This window comes from Haemaphysalis longicornis, unplaced genomic scaffold (assembly GCF_048455015.1).
Source record: "Haemaphysalis longicornis isolate Haplotype H1 unplaced genomic scaffold, Haemaphysalis longicornis Haplotype H1 scaffold_1, whole genome shotgun sequence".
NCBI classification, from domain to species: Eukaryota; Metazoa; Arthropoda; class Arachnida; order Ixodida; family Ixodidae; genus Haemaphysalis; species Haemaphysalis longicornis.
In genome coordinates, this window is record NW_027526203.1 from 420,417,354 (window position 1) to 420,435,450 (window position 18,097).

The following is an 18,097-nucleotide window of genomic DNA, read 5'->3' on the forward strand; positions in this document are numbered from 1 at the left end:
CGGAGCGCACAGCGGTGCGAGAGGTCGCGCGTCGCTATCACGTGGCATTCAGCGAGAACGCAGGCGGTAAACCCGCAGATGTGCTTGGTGAGTGCACCACCTGTCTTCGCTGTTTCCACGTGGGCTCGTAGCTCAATCGGTAAGACAACGGGTTCACGCTCCGTTACTATATTAGTTCCAGGTTAGAATCCTGGCGGTGCCAGTAACTTCTTTTATTTCTCCGCGGGAGTTTTCTATTGACACCAACGGTCGCGAAAGAACCCTTGGGGGGTAGAGGTAAAAAGCGTTGCTTTAAAACAAGAAATTCGTGTCAGTGCTGGATGACTTTCCATGCGGGTTTAGTTATGTTTGCCAATGACTGCAGAAAGCAGAGCTGCACCTGTTGGGTTGGGAAACTTAAAGCTCCTCCTATCCCCCCCTAACTTACTGGAATATCCATTTTTTCTCTTCTAAGGGGATGGGATATGGGGGGGGGTGATTTTTAAGTGGCTGTCATGCCACAGCATCTTCTTCCACGGGAGGAGAAAAATGAAAGCAGGGTGGTTTTTCAGGGTGCAGCCTTGAGCAATTGAACGAGGTGGAGAAATTGCAAGGCTGCCCACCTCTTGGTTTTTACTGACCCTGCTCGCTCCTGGCTCCTGGAACAGTCCTTGGCCGATTCTGAACTGGCCATACGGAGGAAGCGGATGCGCTCCCACATGGCTGCTGAAAACCCTCCACAGTCACGACCCGCTCCACTGCGATCCACAGCATCCGAGTCGGACTCACAGTCAGACGTGGCCCCCGTGCTGCTCTGGTGGCTCACCCTGGGAAGAAAGCGCAGAGAATGGCCAATGCTAAGTCAGGCCCCCGACTGCCCTGGAAACCCAACATTCAGATGGGCCTTACCAACGCTTGACCATCCACCTACAAGGAACAAAAGGTATACTGAGCGAAGTACAAGCTCTCTTTTTTGTCCACATGGCTTTACCACATTGGCAGCGCTTTTATTAACGTAAGCGCACAAGAGAACGCTTCAAATCTATCTAAAGTATGTATGATTGTACAGGCTTATGCGTTTGCCCAATGACTTTTGCTATGGGTGTACTCTCTCCTAGAGGATCGAAAGGTTTGGTGGAGCAATTTAAGGCAAGCTCCTTTTTCTTATTTTTCAGGCAAATGTTTTATCCAAGGTTGACCATCCCACCATAAAACCCTTTTACAGCTACTGATATGGGGTCCCATGAGCTCTAAATGTTACTGTCATCCAAAAACCCAAGCACCATCCCCCAGAGCAGAATAGAAATAAAGTAGCATCAGTGCTACCTTTATAAACGAGTTCGGCTGTAGATGCAGCATGAATAGCAATGCCCACATGAGAAGAATGCAGTTTTTAGTGTCGGTATGGGATGCCTGCAGATTACTGCGCATAATCCACAGAAATGATCAAATGATATCCCTCTATAGAAAAGGACTCACATAGCAATATCCTGAGGCCAGCTCAGACTGAATTCTCTCCTTATCTGATAATGCAAGGGGTCCCAAAGTTCCGGACACCCTGTTTTTCACCACAGTTAAATTAAAGGCTACTGCAGACAAAAAAACGAGCTAGGGATGACCAGTAAAGCAAAGATTTCCCAAAATTCCACCACAAACACGATCAGTTTCAGCGCTGTCAAGAAAATCGCAAAAGCTGCCCGTGTTTATAGTAACCATCCCGTCAAGTTTTGTTGAATTGTTGTTGTTTTGTTGTTGTTGTAGGTATTTTCCCACAGCAGGCCTAGGAGTTCAATCGAGACGAGTGCGATGATTTATTATAAGGGGGATTTACTATACATAGAGTGACTGCAACTGGGTTTTACTGTATCACGACCTCGCCAAAAGTAGTATTTGTTCCGTGACTTCGTGTTGAGAAGTTTATATTCAAATGTTTTAACTATTGCACTTATGCATAAATATACTAGCATTATTCTTATTAATCAATAACCTATTGAGTACATACTTAAAGCTAGTCAGTTGCAATATGCATTTTTAGCTGAGAATTTCTGTACTTACTGTGGCTAACAACTTATGCTGTCACCAAGGATAGGGCATTGACAAAAAAATTTAGTCTGAAGAGACTACTACAACCACTGCCCCATCCTCATACTCAAAATGTGACTTTTAACATTATCACGCGTTACCATTCTCGTTTGAGGTGCTCAAGCACATTGCGGCCGAATTAATCGGCATCATTTCCTTACTGTCATGTAGACAAGCTACCAGAAGGGGGGGGGGGGTTCGTCTAAACATAAGCTTTTAGAAAAAGTATGTACCAGGATGCATTAATTTATAAATACTGGAAATATCTTAGAACCTTTCAAATGCAGGATGTATACAATAGCATACCTACATACAGCGTAAAAAAGACAAAACAAAAGTTATTCAGTAATGTAACCCCCAAGGTTGACTGTATGGCACTGCAGGCACTTCACATCAGATACATTTTAGGTCATGCAGATTTGGATGTTTTATGATGCGATTCTATCATAATCATCAGCCTGTTTACGCCCAATGCAGGGCAAAGGCCTCTCCCAACATCTCTAATTATCCTGGCCCTGTGCTAACTGCGACCAATTTATCCCCGCAAACTTCATCTCATCTGCCCACCTAACTTTCTGCCGCCCCCTGCCAAGCTTGCCTTCTCTAGGGATCCACTCTGTTACTCTTAATTACCAACGGTTATCTCACCTTCGCATTAGTGGGCAGGGCTATTCTATAATAATCCCCAAATAATTCTGCCAGCGGAATACCTCCAGAAGCATAGCTCATTCATAGGTCATCATTCTTGTATTTTTATGTTGACTACACTTGCAATAAACTGAGAATTACAACTGGCCCTAAATTCCTTTAATCTTGGTTCCCAAAAAATGAAAGTAATATCGCTAAGGCCTAAGCTGACATTTATACATTGTCATGTAAGTTTGAATGGGAAACAGACAGAAACAGTGCCAATCCAAACAGATAAAAACTAATAACAATAGTACTGACCTCCGTAGTGGTGCCCTCCTGTAGTGATGCCTTCCCCCTGGTCCTTCCCTACATCGCAGTGAAGGTACCGCAGTACCACTTTCTTTCCTATGTTGAGCGCAGCACTGAGTGGGGCCTGGTACAATGGAAACACACTCAGATGATGACGTTGAAACAAGAGGCATCTTTTTTTGCAAGAGAGGATGGGCCCCAGTGTCCCCTTTCTCTGGTTTGGCAGTGCTCTCTTCAACTGCTGTGCCAGTGGCAGTGGCAGGCTGTTCTGAACAATCGTCGTCTTCGATCGGGGGCTGGTGGTTAATCAGTGAGAAGGGCATTATTGGCCAAGCTTTCACTGCAGGGAAAAAAAATTAGAGAAAAAATATTTTACGCAACACTGTTAATCAGGTCACGTTCAACTGCTAGAACGTGTAACACGCGCTCATTAAACATTCTAGTCTTGGAAAATGAACTAGGAGTTTCACTGGCATTCAAGCGACTGTGCACTGAAAATTTTCTAATTCTTTTTTTCATTCGGGTGGTAAAAAATGTTGCTATTGTAAATGTGTATTCCGAGGCACAGTAGCGGTTTGAATAACTTCAACCAGAAATTAGTGTTATTTTACCAAATGAGGAAATTAATAAACAGAAGCACAAACAGCTTTAAAAATACAAAGGTTCAATGCCAAACAAGTTCACCAAACAATTGGAAACAACAGCGTGAAAGATATGTAGGTTTTCAAAGGCAGGAGTTCCGGAATTTTAGGAAAGTCATTGCCTTCATTACACTACGGGTGATTATTCACAAGTAAGGAGGCGAGATGGGGCTTAGTTTTAGGCTGATAAGAAGGCCTTCACAGATTACAATTAACCCCCTCCCCCACTGGAGCTAAAGCATGAGTACAGGCCCATGCTTTGACCATTCCTTTCCAAACATGCACACGCGAAATTGACTTTCAAGCAAGTTTTCTCAGGTTGGCACTGCAAAAAAAAAAAAAGGCTTCTCAATGATTTACTCACATTAGATTTATGGTTCCAATTTATAAATTTAAATCGCTTCAAAGGTGTACGCACTGTGCAATTTTTGATCGTCAAAAGGAAATCATTTCAGTCAATAGCATCATTTAGTAATCGCAACGAGGGACCATAAATTTTGTACCGAAATACACCAGCAATTTGCCCTGAAATTGTCGCAGCTGCATGAACAGATTTTGATGTCTAGGAGGCTTAGTTTGAGACATACTTTGTTTGCTCACAGCTCAGACAGCTCACGAAATTCACTGCCTAGCTTGTTGCTTTGGAGATAACCCTTATTGATTTGATTTATTCTGGGGTTTAACGCGCCGACGCAACGCAGGCGATGAGGCGCGCCGTATTGGAGGGCTCCGGATTAATTTTGACCACCAGGGGATCTTTAACGTGCGCCGAAATCTCGTACACATGGGCGTTTTTGCTTTTCGCCTCCATCAGAAAAGCTACCGCCGCGGCCGAGAATCGAACCCGGGACCTCGCGCTCAGTAGCGCGAGGTCCCGGGTTCGATTCTCGGCCGCGGCGGCCGCTTTTCTGATGGAGGCGAAACGCAAAAAAGCCCATGTGTACGAGATTTCGGCGCACGTTAAAGATTTATTGAGCATTGCCTACAACAACTGTACGGGCTGTGCATGATTGTTCGGTATAATTTTAGTTTATTAAGTGCGAACCATGCAACCTTCTTTGCAGATTGTTTGGTGCAACTTATTCCAATTAGGTATCATCATAAATGCTCTGTACAGGCAGTGAGCAGCTCGACGAAAACCGATATTGTGACCAAACGTATCGTTTTACCTACCACGTGTGTTATTATTACGCAGTTTCTATTTTTCTCTACACTGTAACAATTATGTATTTATTATCCACTTAATCACCCCCGAAGAAAAAATGAACCGATATTTTGGGCTGCACTTCATATCGTTTATTGCATTTCGTTCGTTTTTAAAGCGCAGCTATCTATGGCTAGGGGAACAGAAAATCCAGTGGTTTTGTGTACGCAGAAAACTCTTCCCATGCGCATGCGCGAAAAAAACCAAGTTGGAGGGGAGTTAGAAGTTAAAGGGGAGGGAGTGATCAATAGTCTCTATCGTGGCAGACTGCGTCCGCAAGCAAGTTGCAGCGTGAAGCACAGATCAAGCGATAACGGCGGGCAGGGGGTGTGGGCGATGCTGGCGGTGTAACATCAACGTGACAGTGGCAAACACCAGCCGCACGGGTAGGCCATGCGTGAGATGTGCTCCCGAGAAGCAGGCAGCTTACAATCAGCGACACCGCGAGCAGGAAGAGGAACAAGCTCATCTACGCCGTGCCGATGTTGCAGCCGCTCACAAGAACAGGCTTTAGTGAACCATGAGGGGTAACACACGGGTGAACACCGGCCGCACGTTACAGCTTTGCTGGTTAGCCATCCGTACGGATCGCATGGGCGCATTTTTCATTTGCTTACACTGTGCTTTTCATGCAAAAGTCCCGCATGTATACGGGCAGTAAAATAGTTCTACGGCAAAAGAACGAAAGAACAACGACATTCAACAACATACGAGCTAGAACCATGCAGCCTCCGCAGGCTCAAGTGCAAGGTACCTTTGATGTGCTGCAAGGAGAGCCGCCTGTCAGACTGCTGACGATGAGCTGCGAAGCCGTGGCCACCAGATTCCCGACTTTCATCCGACTTTGACTGCCTGGGTACCCCGATCTCATTTATCCTCACACCAACCTGGTCACGGACGAAAGCAGAGCACCACTGGTCATTGTAGCTGCTCGAAATACGACAAAGAAAATGAGCAATATTTCGATTATTGGTTTCCACTTGAGAAATGCTGGCTTTCCGACCAAAATTGAAGCACTTGAAACAGTCATTGTATTTACCAAAAATACGAAGAAAAATACACAGTGCCATTATGTTGATGGTAAAGCAACTTCCATTCAAGTGGACCAAGAGTTTCTTTACCGGCAAAGAAATCTTTCTCTTCCCAATGTCATCTTCCTCCTCCTGTGCGACATCGATTGGGTCTTGACAAAGGTCTCTGCTAGCCTGCAGTAAAAAAATGCGGATATATATAGATGATCATGACATTCTTTAATCCGACCTAAACGCTGTAAACGCATGGTGTTCCACCTGGCCAATGCCTCTAAACCTTGCTAAAACAAAATTAATGTTCTTTACTAATCACGCACCCCGTCCATCAACATCTTACATCTTAAACAACAATCGTGTGGAACAGGTTTCTTCCTAAAAATATCTTGGCGTTCACCTAACCACTAACCTGACGTGGAATGATCCCATTAACCCCCTTCTCGCATCTGCAAACCGTTCTCTTGGCTTTCTGAAACGTAACCTCAAACACGCTTCTGCACAATTACGTGAATTGGCATACACAACACAAATACGCCCTAAAATAGAGTACGCTTCAGCCATATGGGATCCTCATCAAGCATATCTAATAACTGATTTGGAAGCACTATGAAACCGTGCTGCACGCTCCATATATTCGGATTATTCACGTCACACCAGTGTAACAGAATTAAAAAATCACGCCAAGCTTGAACCCTTATCTTATCGTCGTTGTGTATCTCGTTTAACACTATTTCACAAACTTTACTATCATGCGTCTCTTCATAATGATTTCATGTGTGAATCTTCAGCCATCTTCCCGCGCCGTGATCATCCACACAAAGTCAAACGCATCACGTGTCGTTTCCTCGCATTTGCTCAATCATTCATACCTCGAACCACGATTGAATGGAATAATCTGCCATCCCACGTTGTCATCGAATCAAATGTCTCGAAATTTACAGATGCTCTAAACAGAAATATGCAAACCTAACACCATTTAACTGCCTCATTTGTAAATTTGTTTTCCATTTCTTTTTCTTGCTTATATTTCTTTCCGAACGCTAGTAAACGTCCCTGTGAAGACGTATTAATTTTGACATGGTGTTTCCAGAACTTTTTTATGTGGGTGTGTCTTCTCTGCGAGTGTTTCTTTTTTACGTGATGCACTGTCATTTATTCTGCCCTTTTTGCTTTTGTGTTTTGTTTTAATTGCATTTTGATTTATCATTTTAACATTGTGATAGTAATGTACACCCTATGTAATACCCTCCAGCGGAGGGCCTTTAGGGTTATTTTGAAATAAATAAATAATAAATAAATAAATAAATATATTGCAAATATCTCGAAATCTGAACGCATGGTCTCCGTTTGGGTCACCTGTCTTGGCACCCTGCTTTGTCTCCATAAATTTTAACAACCTTTGGCATAAATTTATGACCAATGTGAACTCCTGTGTCATATCATGGTTGGCCTATTTCAATAGACGAGGCAATTTAATTGTTTCTGATAATATAACAGTCTACTACTTATTCGGATAACGTGCAACATTTGAGCTAGTGGGTGTCCCATGTTATTATATTCGAAGCACAGCTCTGAATGGGGACAGAGGGACGTAAACAAAATACCAGTGTATGTCCGTCCGTTATACCTCACATTCAAGTAATCCCGATATGCCAACGCTGAGATGATGTAGGCTTCTGCCGTAGCAGCTTACAGCCGATCAGTTATTCTGTACCTGTATAAATATCAGATAACTGGAATTTTCCGTCATTTGAACAAATATTTGGCTACCTTTGAAGTTCTGTCAATTATATTACACTGTAGTGTTCTTGTAAAAATGCTCAGACATCGGAGAGCTGGATGAGTTCACCTACGTAGAACTACATACCATACATACCTATTATGCCAAAAATGTTTTCACCGTGTATAAGGATTTTAGAAAATTTCTGCTCAGATAGCTATAAAAATGCATAGCCCAGTAAAAGCTAGCGACAGTAGTTAAGTATGTTTAATTTTAAGCCAGCTGCGTGGGCTATGATGGTCTCAGTTCCAACAAAAAGTAATTAAGAAGCAGACATATTCTGCCTGCCATTACAGAAATCAGTGAAAATGTTCTGTGCAGGCTTTACTCACATTTCAGACGACGAAAGAGAATTAAAAAAATTCATACTACGTGTATGACTAAGACGAAATGACATTTTTGTCAATATATATGTTCAATAAAAAAACAGATTTCTTATTTTTCTTTTTTCTCACTGGAGGTGTTGCATAGAAATAAATAAACCTTTTTCAAATTTCGTTTTCCAGCAGAACCACTTGCGCACTTGTGCTCAAGCTTTGCGTGAAGGATGAATTTTATGGCCTATTTTTTTTATCAAAACCAGGGATGGTGATAGTGTCCACTTGGTTATGTAGAATTGAATAAAAGTGAGGTTTGCACATGAGAACCGTGGCAACCAAGATAGAAAAGTGACAACCACGGCGCTGTATGTCTCATTCAAAACAAGACGTTCCGCATTCCACGAACTCATTTTTATTTTGTAAAGAACCCAGGTAATTGCTGCATCAATTTTAGTGCCAAACAATATATACTATAAAATGCGACCTGTGTGTCGTCGTTTCTTGTCCCGTCTTTTTGCGCTGTTTTGAATTTCAGCTGTATGTGGAGATTAAGTGTAAACTAATTCTTAGCGTAGGAAAGAAAAAAAGCGATTTAAAGACACTCAAATAAACGAGCCTCTTGAGAACCTTTTTACAGCAGCCTGTATAATGCCCCAGCACAAAAAACAAAAATGCCCACACTCTCAGCAATTATATAACAAACCTGCTGAACACCTAAGCCTTAAACTAATATTTAATCTAACGTGTGTAGACATACAACATCCATACTTCTATAGCTAGGCATTTACAACACTCGTAAATGAAATAAGTAAGCCAATGACATGTTCCATAAATAACTGCCATAAAAGGTTAGTGGTAAAAGACAAAGCTGGCAATACTTGCTTTTATTTAATGCCTTGCAAACTACCACTTGGCTCGTTGCACCATTGCTATCATGCAAGCATTCAGATACTAGCGGCCAACACGGTGGACTAGAAGTGTGCAAATGGTGGTTTTAAAGGCGGTAGTCTTTCTTGCGCTACCTGAACGCGAAAATTTTGGTCTGTGTGTCTGTCACTCGATTTAACCCCACCACTGGGCGAAAATCTCAATTAATACTTTGACAAGAAGTTCTTATCGGCAAGTGCGTTTCAAACTACTAAAGCCACTCGCATGGGTCGCACATTTTCACTTGATGCAACTCCAACGAAACCTAAGGCATGCTTGAGGCAAGATGCCAGTACCTGACTGAGAGAATCAACCTTCTTTTTAACTGAAGTGATAAAATCGCAATTGCATAAATCATGGAAGGAGCAAGAGGGAGGGAAGAGCCTGGAGGTGGGAGGGGGAGAGAGGAGAGCCTGTTACACTGCAGGGGGGTCGGGGTAGAAGACTATCCTCTTTCGGCGACATTTGCAGCGGAGCAAGCAGAAACGCGGCCAATCTGTTTGCTTCCGAAACGAATACGAGTGTGCGGAGTAAGTCGAATGGCAAGGATACAAGAGGCTCTGCCCAAACGAAAGCATCTTCCCCTTTCCGTTTCGCCGCATGTCATGTGTGCATTGCGCGAAGGTCCGTCGTTGCTAGCCAAAGAAGACGGTATTATTTTGGCATTTCTAGTTTTAAATCAAGAATCCAAGTTTGTTAAAACAATTGCCAATTAGAGTTTCTCCACATAAGAACATTGTTGGAAAATATTTGAAATTTTTAAATAGCGCCATACGATCACCGAATCGAATATCGCTCCGATATTTGAAAGTTTCAAATTGGCGTACCCCTAAGGAGGACACAAGACAACAACGGCACTGCTCAGCTGCCTTTTATCTCGTACTTTATTACAATGTACACCCTTCCGGTTTATTTTTGTACTGCACAAGACTCCCACAACATTACATGATTACTGCAAAATCTGATGAAGTTGCAAGGAGGGGCCTGTATTAATTGCGGCTTGACAGGCAAAGCTGGTTAGACCAGCACCGGGTTGGTATGCTATCATCGCAAGCCTTCTCCTGTTTCTCATGTGCCAGCCCAACAAAACAACGGCATCACCTTTATGGGAAGAAATTTCTTTTCAAGGCAAACTATTTTTAAATGGATTTACATTAAACCAACCAAGACCTTTAATAAAACTCTGCATTAGAATAATTTGGCGAACTGGGAGAGTTGCAGTACGTTCCTAATGGTCAGCGCAGACGGAAACAGGGCAGGTATAGAATTCACGACACAAGCGCTGTCTATAGAAACTGAACCTTTATTCGAAAAACACGTGTTATAACAAAAAAAGTGGGAGTAAAAAACAAACACAAAACCGCAAACGGCTCAAAAAACTTGTCACGCAACCACGTATACAGCCGATTTGTCTAGGAAGACAACCTCATCATCTGTTAGCGAAATTGACGGTTGGCTCACGCATGTGTCTCCGCTTTTGATGATCTCATAAGCTTCGACAATTTGCCTCGTGCGCTGGCTTTTGTTTCGCATCATCACGACGATCTCTCTTCTTTCTTCTTTCTTCCTTCTTTTCCTGTCTCTTAAAAACTCTTTTTGAATTCGGTCCAGTTCGTTTATTTTTAATTGGCGTCACACGTGATACGTATGTGGTACGGGTTGGGCTTTTATTTTACTTGATAGCATTTTATTTTGTCTGTCTGTTTGTCCGATTGCACTGCGGAGCGCAGCCGCACGTTTTGCAGCGGCGGGAAAATTGAGAGGATGGTACGCCTTTCAGAGTTCAATCGGATAGTCGTCGTGCGCAAAAGCCAGCGCACGAGGGAAATTGCCGAAGCTTATGAGATCATCAAAAGCGGAGACACATGCGTGAGCCAACCGTCAATTTCGCTAACAGATGATGAGGTTGTCTTCCTAGACAAGTGCGGTGTACACGTGGTTGCGTGACACGTTTTTTGAGCCGTTTGCGGTTTTGTGTGTATCTTTTAATCACTGTTTTGCTATAACACGCGTTTTTCGAATAAAACTTCAGTTTCTAGACAGCGCTTGTGTCGTCAATTTTCTTCCTGTCCTGTTTTCGTCTGCGCTGATCATCACGAGTGTCTGCATTAGAAGGTGAAAATTAGGACTGAAATAGCCCGCTCTGTGGCGACGCTGGACCTTTTTTTCGTCTCAAATAAGTTGCATGCTGTCTAAGGGCTACTGTGAGATATGGAGTCCTGACAGATAGATAGGAGTCCTGCACGAATGTGCAGAAAGCATACGATCAAAAACTGAAAAGGCTCACTGAAGCAAAACACTTTTCGTAGTTTCATATGGATGCACTATTAATTGACAAAGAACTGTTATTACCTGCAAGGCCATGACCCACGCCATCATTGACTCATGGCTTCCGGCCACAAAGACGTACTCCTTGGCTCCTGAGCTAAACGATAGGAAGACAACAAAAGACAACCGGTAAGCAACTGCTGTGGGGAAGATCTCTTAGGGGGCCACGGTTGAACCATGTTCAAGTTATCACGGTCGCCATGGTTGCTAAGTTACCACGGTAGCGTGATTCATGTTACCGATCACCAATTAACCTTACGTCCGTTTTCAAAACTTTAGGCTAAAATTGTTTTCACATTATTAGTCAGCTTTGACGGCAGAATTCAAGAAAATTCCACTCACTGAATCACAAAGCAGTTTTCCTCATCCGAAAGGAAAGAAATGGCAGCATTGCGGAGGTCAATGCTGAACAGCGGTGCCTTCCTTGCTGCAGCATCCAGGTCACTCTTGTAGGAGTGCAAGCAGCAGCCCCGCTGGTCGAAGACATACCAACGCTTCCGCCTGCCCTTCAAACGGGCTAGGGCTTGAATTCAATGCAAAAAAAGAAAAGCGGGGAGGGGGGGGGGGGGTGATGCGAAAAATATCATGGCAGCATACTTAAACATTCGCGAAAGAAATTTCAGTTCTCCCATGTGTTGATACTAATAGACGAATTAATTCGTCACAAACCATTCTTTGGCGATTGCACATCATTAAATTCCCACCATATTCCTGTCGACACACTGCCACCAATCATGTCATTAACTTCACAAAACAACGCTCGGACAGCACACGTTACCTAATCTGCTCAGCAACGGCTTTGTGGGCACGCTTCACGATACTTTTTCCCTTGAATAGTTTGAAGTGACAGGGTGCCATATAGGCCTATTGGAACGCTACGCAACAAGAATTCACAAACCACGTCCTGAAAACCTGCAGAAAATTTGTTGCCGTCACAAAGTATATTTTTATTGTTAATATCAAAGTATTATCCTGTCTGCAGTTATTCTCATTTACTGTGTACTCAGCAGCCCCGGAGCAGGCTTCTTAGCGCACATATTCGTAATGCGGAAAAGTAAGCTTTACCGGCGGCCAGACTAGAACGGTCGTCTGTGCGATCAACTATTTTTTTTTTCTTTTGAACGAAAGCTCTACTACGCCTTGTCTTGCAAGGTCATTCATCACGTCGAAATGCTCTTGAGCCACCGCAGTGAAAGTGCAGCAAGTGCGACGTCAGGTAACATGATCCGCTGCGGAGAGGCGTCGCAGCTGCGCTCGCTCGGAGCCTCACCCCTGCGGTACCACAGCATTAGGCGGGGGTTTCACGGCTGCTTCGCCGGCGCTTAGTCGCTACGTCACCATGGATGGCGCACCGGCTGGGCTGTCTGTGCGTGCGCTTCAGCTTAAGCATCAGGCTGAATGCAATCATCCGGTAAATATAGCTAGACGGCAGGCTGCGAAAAAGCAGGGGCGTGTGCTGCTTTCGCACGATATTCCGTGGTTGGCACAGACGAATCGCCTGTCATTTTTAAAGGCAAAGCACCTTAAGGGCTCGGGCTGTCGGCGGCTTATGTCGTCGTTGTTCGTCGTCGTGTTCTCATGTGGTCACAGTACTAAAACACCGAGACACTCGTATTACAACGCCTCGCGCTAGAACATAACGCGTACCAAAAGCACACACCGGGACACTCGTTTTTCGTTCGCGGTTGCTTGCTTGCTTCTTCTTCGCTTCGTACTCCTTTAGCTTTAAATTTTGAAGTTCTCCGTTTCGAATTTCACTCCTCCGTCTTCGTAATTGGTATGTCGCGTATATCGCGCGCGCCGAGTGGAAAGAGAGAGACTTGCAATCTTTGTATACACTTATACAACTGCATGCCTCGCCCCTCCCCAGGTTTCACGTTAGTGGAGATGGCCCATTTTTTTGCCAGTTTTTTTGCTTCTGTTGTTCCTTACCAATCCTATAGATTGACACTATACAGTCAAACCCGATTATAACGAACACGGATAGAGCGAATTATGCTATATATCGAACAAAGAAAGATCAGTTACGAAAATACACGCGAAACATATTCCTTATAACGAAGTTCACATCTGATATATCGAACTCGGCACTCCTAGAATTGCCGCCAAAATGCATGGTCTCGGAGCGGCGATCGAGATGTTGATTGGCTGCGATGGAGATGTTGAGCCTCCCATGGAGCGACGGGACTCCCGGCACTTTCCGCAACTATTAACGACGCGACTTACTCACGATTAAACCCTCCCAGTCAGCGAGTCCGGACCAAGACGGAAGCATCGGCGAACTGTGGGAGAGCACGCCAACGTTCCCGATGTTGTGCTGAAAGGAGTGCCCTTCGAGGATTGCCTGAGTGTCGACGACGACGTTGCCCTCACTGCGAGCCCCTCGGACGCCGACACCGTCGCCGATGTCATTGCTGCTGGCGCTGCTGGAAGCACCGATGAGGCGGGGGATGTCGCGAGCGGAAGCCGTCCGATGTTTAATGAAGCGCTTTCGGCAGTCAATGTGCTCCACCAATATTGCTGCGATATTTAAGGACACGGACTGCAACTGATGCAAATGATGTCTCATGTAGAGAATGCTGTGTTAGTTGCCGCCGCCAAAACGAGAGTGAAAACAAGAATCACCGCTTTTTGGGAAAGTAGGTAGTTACAGCTGAAAGTAGCTTCATTGCTTGCAATATAGTTTTCTGTATGGTAATGGCATACTTTATTATGTTCGTTTCTGCATGCGGAGATAGGAGGAGGAGGGGGGGGGGTGTAGGGGGGTCCCGCGTACTGCGAACTTGTAGCAAAAAAAAAAAAAAAAAAAGGCAGCATCTCCACTTCGTGGATGATGGCGAGGGTGCGGAGTACGGAGACTCGAAATGACATCCAAGTTGCGCCCCGAGTGACATCCGATTTGCGCCCCGACCTCATTCGATTTGAGCCGTGAGTTGCACCTTGACTAATCCCTAAATGAAACTGCAACTCACGGCTCAAATCGAATTCCGCTTGATTTTCGCTTGATGGTAGTGTGCGGACGGATGGACGCGGGCGGACATTGGGAGGTCCTAAGGAACTCCGCACCATTACAGGCGAGGGAGTAAGTCATTTGACTCTCGCGTACTAACTCACGGTCGTAGCCCAGATTCTGCTTCCGGTATCGCTAGCAAGCGGACGCAGGATGGCGAGCTCCGCCCAAGGAGCGGCTTTGGCGGGCCTTTCGGCCCGCGGTAACAGGAATTATGCTCAGGATACCGAGGAATAATAAGTTCTTTTGCCCCAGTTTCCAACAGGTCAGTCCGTATTAAATACCGTGTTTCTGCACGCCGACATGCGTGCCCGCCCGTACCGTGTCGAGGATTTCCGCGACACTTTGGCTCGTCTGGCACTGCTCCCCGATGTTGTTGCATTGGGAGCGTATCAGATGAGTCACGTGTGGGCGGTAACGTTCAAGTCGGCGGATGGTGTTAAGAAGATTTTGGCTGCGACCGACGTTACAGTCAAGGACCGGCGCTGCATCATCATTGATCTGGGAATCCAGGAGGTGCGCCTGAAACTTCATTGGATGCTGTACTACGTGCCCGACGAAGCCGTTCGCGTTACGCTCGCACCCTACGGGCGTGTCGGCGAGGTGCGCAAGGAGCGGTGGCGCGTTGACGGCATCCAAGACAAAGGTTCAACCCTCCGGACAGTGACCATAAAGTTGAAGGCGGGTGTGACGGTGGACGACTTGCCGCACGAACTTCGTGTTGCGGGCGACAAGGCTCTCGTCGTCGTATCAGGCCGAGCCCCCAGTGCTTGCGGTGCAACACAAAGGGACACATCAGACGGGAGTGTAAGGTGCCGAAGTGTTCGTCGTGCCGTGGCTTCGGACGCGACTGTCGCCGGTCCGGCGAGGGACGACGAGCTTCGTGAAAACCTCATGGATGAGGCGGACGCGGAGGAGACGGCAGTCGGGAGCAGTGGCGAGGTGGTGACGGAGCGCGTCCCGGCAGGGCCGGTCTTGGCCGAGGCTGACCGGAGCGTTCCTGCAAATGACCAGCTTGGTCAGCCGAAGACGCCAACCCCACGTGACTCGTCGAGCCAGGACAGCAGCACCAAGGCGGCCAGCCAGGAGATGGGGGCGACGCCGACGACGCCGGCTCCCGCAGCGGACGTCACAAACATGGAGGTCGGTGGCGACGGACCCGGCGGTGCCGCCGCAAAGCGGCAACGCGAAGGCGATGACACCAGCCAAGGCTCCAAGGTTCACAGCGCCGAGGAGCCGCCTACGAAGGCGGTTCCGGGGCGACGCACGAGCTTCAATCCGAAGTCCAACGTTCCCCCTGACCGAACGAAGCCACCGGGTACGCCCACTTGAGACAGCATGTCGCTTCGAAAGGTAGTTGGCGGGTCTTTGTCTACTGGGTTTGGTACCCTACGGCCTTTTTTGAAGCGCAAACGAACTAAATGGACCTGCGCAGTTGAGTTTACTGGGTGTTCTACCGTCCTTAAGTTTTTCTTTAGGGGTGGAGGTGGGGGAAGTGTCTGGGACTTTACGGGGCCTCTAGAGACGATGTGGTGTTTTCTTTTGTGTTCGTTGGGCTGTATGGAGTCTTTAGAGCCCAGGAAGTGTATTGTGTTGTCGTGTATTGCGTTCTGGGGGTTTGGGGCATATGGGAAGTGTCTCTTTTTTCAAAAGTGTGGATGTAAGTGCCGTGTGGTAGGTCTGGTCCATCTCTAAACATGGTTTTAAGCAAGCCTATGCGCATTGCCACGCTTAATGTGAGCGGTCTTGCTGATCGGAGGCGTCAGAACCAGTTATATCGTTTACTGACAGATGAGGATATCGACATCGTGGCCTTGCAGGAAACCAAGGTAGAGAGGGAGGACCAGACCGACCGTATGGTACGGCCCTTTGCGTCACGGTACGACGTCTGTGTCTCACACGCCGTGGGTTTCTCCGCGGATTGTGCGCTGTTAATACGGCGTAGCCTAGGGGCGACCCTAAGTACCGTTACCGCTTCGGAATCGGGGCGGTTTGTTGTTTGTGACTTACAGTTCTGTTCACACGAATGGCGTGTAATTTGTGTTTACGGTCCAACAAAGGCACCCGAAAGGAAATTTTTTTTCGAAGATTTTAAAACCTGGTGTAATACAGAGCGTCTCTTGGTGTTATTAGGCGATTACAATTGTGTGTGCTCCGCGAGGGATAAAAGTAGCCTGACAAATTTCAGAGATGTGAGTGCGGTGGTTTTAAACGAGATAGTCGCCGACTTCGCCCTGCGTAACGTAGGCGATAGCATGAGCAGTGCTGGCGCCGTTCACTACACGCACTTTCAGGCCACCAGTCAGGCGCGTCTTGACCGAGTGTATGTGTCATTAGATCTTGTTCCTGAATGCGCCGATTATCAAGTGACTCCTGTATCTTTAAGCGATCCCTGCCTTGTGTCCGTAACACTTGCGAAGGGGGTAAAACGTCAAAATGCATTTTCTTGAGAGCCCTGGAAGATAAACAACAAACTGCTTCGAGATGAAGCATTCCTTGGCATGGTCAACGCATGCGCACAGGAGATCTTTCGTACTGGATATGAAATGAACTATGTTTTTAAATGGGAAAGCTTTACACAGCAAGTTAAAATGAAAGCGCTCGAAAGATCAGGTGCCATGAAAAATGAGGAGAGGGGTCGAGAAGCCTTGCTTCGCAGTAGTCTGGAATCTGGATGTGCTTTTAAAGGAAGAATGTAAGCCGCCTGGAATGTTTGAAGATGACATTAAAATGCTCAAAGCGCAGATTGAAGTTATCGACAAGGAACGATACCACGGAGCACTGGTACGGGCGAGAGCGGAACGTTTTCTGCTAGGTGAAGCACCGACCAAAAGAGCTTTCAGTTATGAAAAAAGTTATGCCCGGAGAAACACTATAGCCGAAATAGAAAGTGAAGGAGTCTTGTATAACGACCAGGTAAACATTCAAAAGGCTTTCTGTAGCTATTACGAGAAGTTGTTTTCCCGTCATGACGTCGACAGGGAGAATTTAAAGAATTTATGCGCTTCCTGCCCTGTTTGGACAAAGATTATTCTGAGTACCTAGAAATGGAGATTACTGTTGATGAGGTAAAGCAAGCTATAGATGAGTTGAGCCCAGGCAAAACGCCGGGCCCTCATGGTCTGAGCGCAGCATTCTATAAAAAGTTCAAAGATGATGTTAGTCCAGTGCTATGTTAGGTATTTACCGAGTCTTATGACCATGGGACGCTTCCACCTTCCTTTCTGGTATCGCACACGGTGCTCATTCCGAAATCGGAGGACGAAGCTAGGTTGAAGCAAATTTCAGGGTATCGCCCAATTGGTCTGACCAATGTAGATTATAAGATTTTAATGAAAGTGCTTGCCAGGCGAATGCAGACCATCATAAAGGACATTGTGGGACCGCACCAAACATGCGGAATTAAAGGGCGGTCAATTGTCACTAACATTCACACCGCTCGAAGTGTTCTCGAGTGTTGTGACAGCCTGCAAGGTGCCGTAGCAATGCTCCAGATAGATTTGGAGAAGGCTTTTGACCTGGTGTCACACGAACTTTTGTTAGAAGTGTTAGAGCACGTCAACGTACGTGGTGTTATTCTCAAGGGTGTACGCATGGCCTATAGTGGGTGCTCCACAAAGCTCGCCGTTAATAAGATGTTGAGTAAATCCATTCAAGTTAAACGAGGCGTGCGTCAAGGATGCCCGTTGTCTCCTCTGCTTTTTTGTGTAATATCAAAGCGTTTTGTGTGAGTATATTTCGGAGTGAACTCGTCAACGGCTTCCGCCTAGAGTCATGCGAGGTGCGGATTATAGCGTACGCTGATGATATAGCACTCTTTTGCGTTGATAGAAATAGCATAAGTGTTGCTTTAAACACC

At 45.9% G+C, this 18,097-nt stretch overlaps 1 protein-coding gene across 2 annotated transcripts in view; it reads right to left on the reverse strand.

Annotated features, from left to right (window-relative positions):
- Positions 1-18,097, reverse strand: part of LOC144155632 (uncharacterized) — a 552,497-nt gene that overhangs the window by 454,029 nt on the left and 80,371 nt on the right. Inside the window, exons 4-9 of one of the 2 annotated variants that reach the window (XM_077687198.1) lie at positions 11,571-11,751; positions 11,253-11,325; positions 5,967-6,050; positions 5,600-5,732; positions 3,010-3,340; positions 621-806 (exon numbers count right to left, since the gene is read on the reverse strand). In XM_077687198.1, the coding sequence (XP_077543324.1) occupies positions 621-806; positions 3,010-3,340; positions 5,600-5,732; positions 5,967-6,050; positions 11,253-11,325; positions 11,571-11,751 (988 nt within the window). Of the gene's footprint in view, positions 1-602; positions 807-3,009; positions 3,341-5,599; positions 5,733-5,966; positions 6,051-11,252; positions 11,326-11,570; positions 11,752-18,097 lie in introns of both variants that reach the window. The other variant, XM_077687196.1, reaches the window with a different exon arrangement.